Source organism: Maudiozyma barnettii (assembly GCF_903064755.1).
Source record: "Maudiozyma barnettii strain CLIB 1767 genome assembly, contig: KABA2_01, whole genome shotgun sequence".
In the NCBI taxonomy this organism is placed as follows: Eukaryota; Fungi; Ascomycota; class Saccharomycetes; order Saccharomycetales; family Saccharomycetaceae; genus Maudiozyma; species Maudiozyma barnettii.
Genome location: NW_024545238.1, coordinates 546,407 through 558,673, shown reverse-complemented (window position 1 = coordinate 558,673; position 12,267 = coordinate 546,407). Strand labels below are relative to the sequence as shown.

The window sequence follows — 12,267 nt, the reverse complement described above, 5'->3', positions numbered from 1 at the left end:
TACATTAAATGGGTAAGAAGAGAAAATTGCGTGCTTACAATTTTAGACGTTTCAAGTTCTCAACGGTGGCCTCCAGGCCCTCGATCTCAGCAACAGTGTTCTCAAGTTTGGTCTTATTAGCGGCTTGAGCTTCAGCATTAGCCTTGGATTCGTAGTCCTTAGAGTTCATAGTCTTTTCCATACCAGCCTTAGATTTGGAAACCTTGTCCAATTTCTTTTGGACCTTAGCGATTTCCGCATCGATGTCAACATGGCCCTTGACCAATAAGTGGACGTTGACATCTGGGTTGACAGCCTTTAGGACACAACCTTCTGGGATCTCCGTGGCAGTACGTACAACGGTAACTTCATCAATAGCCTTAATTAAAGAAACAATAGAATCCTTTTGGGAAGAAGCTGTTTCGAAGAAAGAGTCGTGGTTGGATTCAACAATAACCTTCCCGTTCTTGATGATACCGTATTCGGCCAACAAGGAACGAGCTTCCTTGGTAATGTTTAGAACCAATTCGTAAGCTGCTGCGGCAGCTTCGTTATCAAATTCCTTAGTGTAAACTGGGAAAGAGGCCTTGACAATGGTAACTGCCTTTTCAGAGGATCTCTTTGGTAGACGTTGCCACATTTCTTCAGAGATGAAAGGCATGAATGGATGGATCATCTTTAATGCATTATCCAATAGGATGTATAGAGTGTCCTTAGCAGATTTTTGTTCTGTAGCGGAACCTTCTTGAATCAAATACTTAGAATTTTCAATGTAGACATCACAAACTAAGTACCAGAATTCATAGATAACACTGGTAGATGTTAGGAAATCACGTTTATCTAGGGATTCGTTAACAATCTTGGCAGTTTCAGTCAATTTATGTAGAATCCATTTTTCAACTAAAGATTCGTTACCAGTTAGACCTTCAGTGGCAGATGGAGTATAGTCATCACCTAGTCTCATTAGAGCAAACTTGGTGGCTTGGTAAATCTTGTTACAGAACTTTCTGTAACCTTCAACACGAAGAATATCCAAATTTATATCACGACCACCGGTGGTGTAAGCACATAGAGCAAATCTCATAGCATCAGTACCACATTGTGGGATACCGTTTGGATAGGATTCCTTTTGACCTAGTTTAGCCTTTTCAACTTCTCTTGGATCCAAGTTACCTTGCAATAACTTGGCGTGTAGATCTTCTAGTTTGATACCACCAATGACATCCAATGGATCAACAACATTACCAAGAGATTTAGACATCTTTCTACCTTGAGCATCACGAACCAAAGAGTGACAGAAGACTTCTTTGAATGGAACTTCACCAGTCAACTTTAGACCAAGTAAGATCATTCTAGAAACCCAGAAGAACAAGATATCCCAACCAGTTTCTAACATGGAGAATGGGTAGAAGTCCTTCATGTCCTTGGTTTCCTTTGGCCAGCCTAAGGTGGAGAAAGGCCATAGACCAGAAGAGAACCATGTATCTAAGACATCTTCGTCTTGTTCTAATTCAAATTTGACATCTGGGAATTTAGTATCAGCTTTAACTTGAGCTTCTTCGATGTTTCTACCGGCAACCCAGTAAGTACCATCATTTCTGTCGTTTTCTTCACCTTCAATCTTAACGAAATAGACTGGACAACGATGACCCCACCATAGTTGTCTAGAGATACACCAATCTTGGATATTTTCTAACCAACGGAAATATTCAGCTTCAGACGATTTTGGAGTTATAGTAATCTTACCGTCTCTAACAGCCTTAATGGCTTCACCAGCCATATCTTGTTGAGCAACCCACCATTGTGGTTTCAATAATGGTTCGATGACGTCACCTGATCTGGAACATGTTGGAATAGTCATTTCATTGTCCTCTTGACCGATGTACAAACCCTTGTTCTTTAATTCTTCAATGACCTTCTTTCTAGCATCAAATCTCTTCATACCAGTCCATTCAGGACCACAGTTTTCGTTCAATAGACCATCGTCAGTTAAGATGTTGATGAATTCCAAATTGTGACGTTTACCAGTGTTGTAATCGTTTTGGTCATGAGCTGGAGTAATCTTGACAGCACCGGTACCGAATTCCATGTCGACAGCTTCTGCATCAAGGATAATTGGAATCTTTCTTGGTAAGAATGGATGTTGAACAAATTTACCATGTAGATGAGTGTAACGAGAATCGTCTGGGTGAACAGCAACACCTGTATCACCGAATAAAGTTTCTGGTCTAGTAGTAGCAATAATCAATTTTTCATCGGAATCGACAACTGGGTAAGCGAAAGAGGTAAGAACACCGAATTCAACCTTTTCATCATAGTTTGGAACGGATAATAAAGTTCTACCTTTGACGTCCTTGTTTTCAACTTCCAAGTTAGAGATAGCAGTATTTAATTTGACGGACCAATTGACTAATCTAGAGGCACGATAAATAGTACCATCATCATGTAATCTAACAAAAGCTTCGACAACGGATTCATATCTTTCTGGATCTAAGGTGAAAACTTCACGATTCCAATCGTAAGAAGCACCTAACTTTTTAATTTGGTTCTTAATTCTACCATGGTATTCTTCTTTCCATTCCCAAACCTTATCGACAAAAGCAGTTCTACCAAAGTCATGTCTGGTCTTCTTCTCTTTAGCCCAAAGTTGTTTTTCAACAACTGATTGGGTAGCAATACCGGCATGATCAAAACCGGGCAAGAATAAGACAGTCTTACCTTTCATTCTATTGTATCTAATTAAAGAATCTTGAATAGCAATGGTCAACGCATGTCCAATATGTAGAGCACCGGTAACATTTGGAGGTGGTGCTGGGATAGTAAATAGACCCTCAGGTTTCACTTTACCATCTTCTGTGAATTCCGGTTCAAAAACACCGCTTTTCACCCACCAATCGTACCAAGAACTTTCGACATTGGCTGGGTTGTAAGCCTTCAAAGCAGGATCATCCAAGGAAACCAAGATCTTTTTTTCACCTGGGACAGTGTTATCAACAAAATCTGGGATGACTTCAGGTTCTTTCTTCTTTGGTTTCTTAGCTTTCTTAGCGGCAGCATTACCATCTTTATCAGCAGCTACAGAAGCTTGTTTAGCTTTTTTAGCGGCAAACTTCAATAATTTTTCAGCCTTCTTTCTCTCCTTTTCAATTTCCTTTGGAGTCTTAGCGGAACCATCTTCTTTCAAAGGATTAATGATGATTTCTCCAGTGGTTGGATCCACTGGTGGTAAATTATCCAAATCACTCATGGTTGCTTGTCTATGTGAGTTTTTGATAGTTTTGTGTATAGAACTGTATATATATATATAAATTACGTAATCGAAATTGCAAGAACAGTGATAATGCAGTGTTTAACCTCGACTATTGATAATTGTGTTATGGCAATTAATTGAGCAATGCGTTGATTGACTCACTTTGCACTCGCACTGAGCTTGACAACCCAAATCCCAATTGCCAACTACACGGCCAACTGAAAATTTCGTCTGCGTTGCACTGAAAATTTTTCGTTTTTTGGTTTTTGCTTTGTCTTTCGCTTCCAAACAGATTGAAAATCTCGTGAAGTTGCCGCAGTGTCCATACAAATTGCAATGCATATGTAGGTATATCGAAGTATACCATTGAGAGATGTATACATTGAAGTATTGGTGGGTTGAGGGTGTTAGAGTTGTCGCAGATATATAAAGGATTGTACAAAGGTGTGTTTGAAGTCAGTAAAAAGAGGGTTGCCAACTTAGTAATGCTAGCCTTTTTAGGATTACAAGAGAGAAAAAGAGAAAGAAGGCACATTCTGTCATGCAATAAGTAATACAGTTTTGTAGTATCACACTATTGAAGAATATATATATATATACAGTGGTAATTAACTTGAGATGTATATAACCCTTAGCTTACCTTCCAATCTGGTAGCTAAGATATAGCTTATTAAAAGTGTAAGAGAGATGTGCGCGATATGTATGGAGAGTTTAGCTTTACTATACATAGAGAATATTTGTTGTCATTGCGGCAAGTGAAAGCGCATGAAAATTTTTCAAATTTGATAGAAGCTCATCTCATCTCATCGCATATAATGGTAATCTTCTATGTATATAGATATTAAAATATTACGATATATTTAAGATTATTAAATATCTGAGAACTGATAGGTATAGATAAAATATAGATAAGTACAAGCATAGATGTCACGTATTATAGTCAAAGGTCTACCAATATACCTCAGCGACGATCAGTTGCGTGAGCATTTCACCAAGAGATTGGTCACAACTCATCAAACTTCTCAAATTAATGGACTGATCACTGATGCAAAAGTGGTTCGTGATAGAAATGGACAGAGTAGAAGATTTGCATTCTTGGGGTTCAAAGACGAACTAGACGCTAAGGATGCCGTTCAATATTTTGATGGGTCGTATATTAATACTGCTAAGTTGGAAGTTGCCATTGCTAAGAGTTTTGCAGATCCAACTGTTCCACAAGCAATGAAGGAAAAAAAGAGAGAAGCTTATAAGAGAATGAGACAAAGGGAACAAGAATTATTGTTAGAAGAATCTGAATCAGGTCGTGGTGGTAAGAAAGCTAAGACTGACAAACATCAACAACATGCTGATATAGACTCCGAGATTAAGAAGAATAAACAATTACAAGAGTTTATAGAGACAATGAAACCTAGTAGTCAAGTAACCTCATGGGAACAATCAACAACAACAGCAAACAACGAAAATGATACTGAGAGACAGAATGAAAATGTTGTAGGAAACTCACTTTTAGCTCAAGCTTTGGCTATAAAGGATAATAACGATGATGATAATGAACAACAGCAACAAAATAATAGCGATGACGAGTATGGCGCTTTTAACACTGGTAATGAAGAAGATGAAGATAAAGAGGATGAACCCATGATGAGTTTGGATCAAGTAACGAGCCAAGAGGAAGAAACTGTTGGCGCAGATGGGGAACTTGCAAGGGACGACGCTGTTTCAGATTTAGATTGGTTAAAAAAACGTCGTGTTAGAATTAGAGATGGTGAATCGGAACCAGTAAGACCGAATCAAAGACAACCCACTACCGAGAATAAGTCAATTGATGAAACTAACGAAGGTGATTATAACAATCATGAAGAAGAAGTACAAGAAGAAAAGAAATCTGTAGAAGAAACCGCCATGGAAAAGATCAAAGAATCCGGACGTTTATTCTTACGTAACATCCTTTATTCTGCCACAGAACAAGAATTTAAAGAATTGTTTGAACCATTTGGTGAGTTGAATGAAGTCCATGTAGCCTTAGACACTAGAACTGGTCAATCAAAGGGGTTTGCTTATATTCAGTTCAAGGATTCAGAAGATGCCATCCGAGCATACATCGAATTAGACAAACAAATCTTCCAAGGTCGTCTATTACATGTTCTTCCAGCAGATGAAAAGAAGACCCATCGTCTTGATGAGTTTGATTTAAAAAATATGCCATTGAAGAAACAAAGAGAATTGAAGAAAAAAGCTCAAGCATCAAAACAAACATTCGCTTGGAATTCATTATATATGAATCAAGATGCTGTATTAAGTAGTGTCGCCTCTAAGCTTGGTATGCAAAAATCAGAATTAATTGATGCTGAAAATTCAAACTCTGCAGTGAAACAAGCTTTAGCTGAAGCTCATGTCATAGGTGATGTTAGAAAATATTTTGAAGGTAAAGGTGTTGATTTGACTAAATTTGGGAACTTGAAATCGCCAGATCAAAGAGATGATTGTGTTATCCTAGTGAAAAATTTCCCCTATGGTACTACAAGAGAAGATCTTGGAGAATTATTTTTACCATTTGGTAAACTTGAAAGATTCCTAATGCCTCCAGCGGGCACTATAGCCATAGTACAATATAGAGATCGAACAGCTGCTAGAGCTGCGTTTACAAAATTATCTTTTAAAAGATACAAGGATGGTATTATTTATTTGGAAAAGGGACCTAAGGATTGTTTCACTAGAGGTGCTAATACAGATGAAGCATTGGAAGAAGATAAGGAACTCCAAGATACAAATGCAAAGGAAGTTAAGGCTTCTGTTAATGATTTGATGGACACAAACTCTACAAATAATACGGCTACTGGCAATAACAATACACACGATGATGAGGATGAACATATTGCCGACGGTCCAACCGTCTCTATTTTCATTAAGAATTTGAATTTCACAACAACAACACCAGAATTAAGTGATAGATTTAAACAATTTAATGGATTTGTTGTCGCTCAAGTGAAGACAAAGCCAAATGCAAAGGATAAAAACAAACCTTTGTCCATGGGTTTTGGTTTTGCTGAATTTAGAACTAAGGAACAAGCAAATGCCGTTATTTCAGCCATGGATGGTTCTGTAATTGATGGACACAAAATTCAATTGAAATTATCACATAGACAAGGTAACACCAATAACAATACTTCAAATGGTAAGAAGAATAAAAGTGGTAAAATTATTGTTAAAAATTTACCATTCGAAGCCACAAGGAAAGATGTCTTCGAATTATTTAACTCATTCGGTCAACTTAAATCTGTCAGAGTACCGAAGAAGTTCGACAAATCTGCCAGAGGTTTTGCTTTTGTTGAATTTCTATTACCAAAGGAAGCTGAGAACGCAATGGATCAATTACAAGGTGTCCATTTGTTAGGCCGTAGATTAGTAATGCAATATGCTCAACAAGATGCTGAAAATGCTGAGGAAGAAATTGCCAGAATGACTAAGAAGGTAAAGAAGCAAGTTACCTCAGCTGAATTATCTAACTTGAGAAGTAGTGGTGGTAGAAAAAGACTGGAACTTGATGACGGCGAAAACGATGACTTTGCTGGCTTTTAATATGTCGCCGTCGCATGTTTTTCGATCTATCCTTTCATTCATTTCCTATAAAATACAATAAAACTTGAACGCATATAAATACTATATCATACGATATGCATATATACACCATAAAAGAAACTTTTTTCTAAATTAATTAAAGTGATGTATTTTATATTTGTATAACGTACCTCCTGAGGATGTATATATTTTACTGATACTTAGAATAGGGTTTTTATTGTGTATATTAGGGTTCGTATCGAGAGATCTTCGAGCGGAAATTTCAGAAAAAAAAATTTTTTTCGATATTATGTAACATTGATGAAATATATTTCAAGATGAGATGAGCTAAAGGTTTTCATGCAAGAGGTTGCTACAATTGGAGAATATTTTTAGATTGTTGAAGATTGAATTGATTGATACAACTTATTTTGGTAGTTATCTATATATCTTTCTATAAGTAGGACGGGATAAACAAACAAAAGGGAATAAACCAGAATGTCCAACATTGTGAATATTGAATATAACCGTGTTACTAACACAACTTCTACAGACTTCCCAGGTTTCTCCCAAGATGGTGACAATGCGTGGGATGTTCAAAAATTCAAGAACACATTTGACATTAATATTTCCAGTATAGATGAAAGAGATGCCAACTTTGATTTGGTTCATGTAGATACATCCATCGCTAACGCTTTCCGTCGTATCATGATCTCCGAAGTTCCATCTGTTGCTGCCGAATATGTATACTTTATGAACAATACATCCGTCATACAAGACGAAGTTCTTGCTCACAGAATTGGTCTGGTTCCATTGAGAGTTGATCCTGATATGTTAACTTGGGTAGATAAGTCTTTATCAGATGAGGAAAAATTTACAGATGAAAATACCGTTGTTTTGAGTTTAAATGTGAAATGTACAAGAAATCCAGATGCTCCAAAGGATTGTACTGACCCAAAGATTTTATACAAGAATGCACACGTTTATACTCGTGATTTGAAGTTTGAACCCCAAGGTAAACAAAAGGAATCATTTGCTAATCGCCCAGTTGTTGCATGTGACCAAGATATTTTATTGGCCAAGTTAAGACCAGGTCAAGAGATTTCATTGAGAGCTCATTGTATCCTAGGTATCGGTGGTGACCACGCGAAGTTTTCACCTGTATCCACCGCCTCTTATAGATTATTACCACAAATTAACATTACTCAACCTATCACGGGAGAGTCTGCTAATAGATTCCAAGAATGTTTCCCAAAGGGTGTTATTGGTATTAACAGCAAAGGAGAAGCGTTTGTTGAAGACGCTAGAAAGGATACCGTCTCTAGGGAAGTCCTAAGACATGATGAATTTGAAGGGAAAGTTAAACTAGGAAGAGTAAGAGATCATTTCATCTTTAACGTTGAAAGTACAGGTGCAATGACACCTGAAGAAATTTTCTTTAAGTCTGTAAGAATCTTAAAGAACAAGGCAGAATATTTAAAAAATTGTCCAATCAGTCAGTAATATAAATATTTTATACATTGCATTAGCATATATCTTCAATTAGTGTATATTATTTGTATATTTTAAGATTAATAGTGAAAAGAAACTAAATGGCCAGATTTTCCTTACTTATGTATAAGTGGGTATATACTTATATGCAGACGTATATGTTTATCCTTGGATTTTTCTATTTCAACGAGGTCTCCATTTATCGGGTAGACCCATCGTTAATGTCATTTACCATAATATCTAATGATTTGTTGAAGTCAACTTCTACAGTAATAATATCCCCGGTATAACCGTCATCCGTTTGGCTATGATTGTCGGCCGGTGGTACATATCCCATTTCACCAAAATTTATGCAAGTAAGGATGAATAGAGTGTACTCAAGAATTAAAATCAGAAAATCATATGCAGATTTATTAATATTGCCCCAAGTGTTGCTGTGAGGTATAGATTCACCAATGAACTGAATAAATGCAGTCCCCCTAAATTCACCACCTAATAAGCCGTCTCCAGAAACGAATGGTGATGGAATATTCTTTAAATATTTTTCATGGGGGTACATACCTCCTAACTTCTCTAAGAAATGAGTTGGATGAAGAATATTCCATATTAATACTATCAAATTTAAAGTAAAGGAGCCATGGAATATCAATTTTCGTATTTTCTTCTTGACAGCCATTATTTCATCTTCTGTTGAAGGTGGGGCAGTTGTTATGTTAGAATTATCTCTTGTAGCATGAGGCATATTTGAAAGATTAGCTGCATTCGTAAATCCTCCTGGCATATCAACGTCTGGTGTAGATGATGTTGTTCTCCCAGTTCTCTGGGCTATCCTTCGCAATTGCGCATGGCCTGGAAAGGGGTTTGTGAGTAAGGAATGAAAACTTGCCCTCGCTAGTAAAATCCAAAAGGAACTTTCGAATTTAACAAATTGTATTACAATAACAATATATCCCATCAGGCTTAATGCATTGACAAAATGTTGCGTAAAGTCGGTCTTGCGATCTTCATATCTACTTTCATTTCTACTTGGAGCAACATCTTCGTTATTACTTTCAACTTGGGACATTCCGAAGAAACAGTATAAAATATGAACGTTAGTTAATCACATTATATAAGTTTAAAAACTAATAGAATAGTACACTTAAAGTTTTTTTTACAATTTTTGATTTAAGTTATTTTAACCACCGAACGAACCTTTATGAGAGCTTACTTATTGTTGTTAACGCCATTAACAATTTTCAGTCACGTGATCTGTAACTCAAAATAACAAAAATAATTGCCACTTGCCAGAATTGAACTAGCGACCTTTGCATTACAAGTGCAACGCTCTACCACTAAGCTAAAGCGGCCAAATATTTATGGGAGACTAAGTTTTACTGTTTAATTTATAAATATTTAAATTTAACGTAAAAATTCTACCATTTCTATAATGTGGGACAAATTGTTAAACAGAGTTGCTATTGTTAATGTTAAATATGTAGCGGTAGCTAATATAAGTAGAATTTAGAGTGTGCTGCACTGTCGTATATATAATAACACATGATATTGTCAGAAATTAAGAGTAATATGCACAACACTTAATTTCAATAGGTAAAGAACTACCTTTAAGCACAGTTATTATGAAGCGTGTTAAAATATGAAACAAAATATGTGGCAACATGAAACAAAGTTACTCGCATTATGAAACAAAACATAATTCGAACCTCAATTGAGATTAGAATAAAAAATATATAAAGACAAAGAATTCAGAACTTGCATTCGAAGTTAGATTCTATTTGTTCTATAAATTATATATAATATAAAGAGACGGATCAATTTTCGTATTAAAAAATGTCCGAATTAAATAAAGTAAAGCTTGAAGAGACTAATAGAGGCAAACACTCTATCCCAGATTCTCTACAAAAAGAAACCACAAGATTATACATTTGAATATCTAGAACTATGTCCGAGAATTTCAACTCAAGTACTAATCGTATCTTCTCGGTTTCAAACTTACGTTTACATATTGTCCCTAAATATTACATTTAAGATTATCACTTTTGTTTTTTTGTTTATACGGAGTACTCAGTTTTTTAAAATACGGACCGACTGTAAAATTAAAAAAATATAATAATTTCTACAAAACATTAAATATTTGAAAGAGTTAAGAAAAAACATAGCTTTAAATGTATATATCTCTAAGATCGCCCTTTGAAAATGCTCAAAATATTTTTAATTGTTGTTTTTCTGTTCATTATATAATTTTTATATTAATATTTAGAGTGTTCAGAATATTCTAAAAAGGTACAAAGATTAGGCAACATAATCTGAACCTGTCAATTTGACAGCTGCACCATATTTTTGTAATTTTGTTAATAGGCCATCACCTTGTCTTATTAGTTGATGATATTGACCATTCTTATTATCAGGTCTCTTTGTCTCCACAATACCATTCACTCTATCTATCACACAATTTAATTGTTTATTTGGGATGAACTTTCCAAGATCATTATCTAAGAATTCAACAGAAACACCGAATGAATGGGCCATTGATTTCAAAGAAAGAGTCTTATATGAATCTAGTAATTGAGCATAAACTTTTCTTCTCATTTCTCTTACAAAATAATCAGCATGTTTATTTAAGTATTTGCATGGAAGGAGTACCTTATCATATGTCTCTAGTAAGAGTGGGAAGAAACTGGCATAATCAGATGTATATAGAGCAATTGTTAAAGATGAAATGGATTGCAATGCTGGTGTAGAGGTTATTAATGATAACAATTCCGGTGAGTCTATGATTTTCAATTTCAAATCAGTTCTCTCCAATGCAAATAAACCTGCTACTGATGCATACATAGCAATATTTTCATAAGAGGTCAATTCAATGGAGGTGAATGTAGCTAGTGAGTCAACTAATAACTCTGCAGATTTCTTGAAGTCTCTAATGGCTAAAGAATAGATACCCAAATATGTCTTAAATCTATTTCTTCTTTCCCAATCACCACCTTTTTCAATTAAGGAGTTAACTGTATCTAGTTTTTCTTTAATATAAGCAAAATCGTTGTAAAAAAATGCAAGTCTTAACATCATAAAGTAAATATCAATCTTTGCACCCATTGAAATTGCAAAACTTAGAGCATCACCTAGTAAAATCTTTTCAGCATTTTCAAAATCTGCGATTTGAACATAATATTGTCCTAATTCAATCCATGCATTAGCAATTTCAAGTGGACCTTCATCATTAGTCTTTAGGACTTCCAATTTGTCCTTTAAAATTTTAATATTTTCATTATTTTTATTAACTAATTTCTCATAATATACAGAGTCAAAAGCTATTACTTGTTCAGTAGTAGTAGTAGTAGTAGTAGTAGTATTAGAATTACTATTATTATTTGTGTTATCACGTTGTTCAGCCTGTTCAGGTAAATATTTGGTGGTCAAATATTTATAATATGGTGCCATTTCATCTTTTTCAATTTGTTCCAATATAAAAACCTTAGCTTGGTTTAATTCTTCAGCAGAGGAAGAATGAGCCAATAAGAACGACTTATCAGACACATCATAACTTGGGACCATTCTCAATTGTGGTTCGACTACAACATCTTCGTTATCTTGTTCGTTATCTGATTTAGACATCTTGTATTACTTCCGTATGGCTTGTCAATATATTCTTGAGACAATTGGTTGGTGCTATTCTTGTATCTCTAGTCAACGCTTGTAAAACCTACCCTCTTTATAGCTGATGTCTTGTTCTTCTTGGGTGGCAAAATTCCCCCATATAGAAGAGACAAACTCTAACAAAGTAGGTTCTTTCTTTTTTTGCGTATTTAAGAAAAAGGGCGGTTTTCGTGATCCTTACCCTCACGGACCGAGAAAAAATATCCTCACATATATTTATGATATCTGTTCCATTAGGAAGTTTTATATTTCATATTATGTAAGGTAAAGAGATAGGAAGTCAGTAAGCATTGACAAGTACTCTATCTGGATCTAGTTTGTTTGTGGCGACA

The 12,267-nt window shown here is 35.3% G+C and overlaps 5 protein-coding genes and 1 non-coding gene across 6 annotated transcripts; 2 read left to right on the top strand and 4 right to left on the bottom strand.

The window, feature by feature from the left end:
• Positions 1-34: 34 nt before the first annotated feature.
• On the bottom strand, positions 35-3,226 carry KABA2_01S05610 (uncharacterized protein; the record flags this gene model as incomplete). The annotated part of the gene is made up of 1 exon (XM_041548188.1): positions 35-3,226. One exon carries the CDS (start codon positions 3,224-3,226, stop codon positions 35-37), a length of 3,192 nt encoding a protein of 1,063 aa, XP_041404122.1.
• A 927-nt stretch (positions 3,227-4,153) lies between these two features.
• MRD1 (RNA-binding ribosome biosynthesis protein MRD1) lies at positions 4,154-6,808 on the top strand (the record flags this gene model as incomplete). The annotated part of the gene is made up of 1 exon (XM_041548187.1): positions 4,154-6,808. One exon carries the CDS (start codon positions 4,154-4,156, stop codon positions 6,806-6,808), a length of 2,655 nt encoding a protein of 884 aa, XP_041404121.1.
• Positions 6,809-7,285: 477 nt separating this feature from the next.
• RPC40 (DNA-directed RNA polymerase core subunit RPC40) lies at positions 7,286-8,290 on the top strand (the record flags this gene model as incomplete). Its single annotated transcript, XM_041548186.1, has 1 exon — positions 7,286-8,290. One exon carries the CDS (start codon positions 7,286-7,288, stop codon positions 8,288-8,290), a length of 1,005 nt encoding a protein of 334 aa, XP_041404120.1.
• Positions 8,291-8,477: 187 nt separating this feature from the next.
• GLD1 (Gld1p) lies at positions 8,478-9,344 on the bottom strand (the record flags this gene model as incomplete). The annotated part of the gene is made up of 1 exon (XM_041548185.1): positions 8,478-9,344. One exon carries the CDS (start codon positions 9,342-9,344, stop codon positions 8,478-8,480), a length of 867 nt encoding a protein of 288 aa, XP_041404119.1.
• A 211-nt stretch (positions 9,345-9,555) lies between these two features.
• On the bottom strand, positions 9,556-9,627 carry KABA2_01S05522. The gene has a single exon. It is a non-coding gene; the product is annotated as a tRNA-Thr (tRNA).
• Positions 9,628-10,570: 943 nt separating this feature from the next.
• On the bottom strand, positions 10,571-11,893 carry RPN7 (proteasome regulatory particle lid subunit RPN7; the record flags this gene model as incomplete). The annotated part of the gene is made up of 1 exon (XM_041548184.1): positions 10,571-11,893. The coding sequence occupies one exon, from the start codon at positions 11,891-11,893 to the stop codon at positions 10,571-10,573; it is 1,323 nt and encodes a 440-aa protein (XP_041404118.1).
• Between the last annotated feature and the right edge of the window lie 374 nt (positions 11,894-12,267).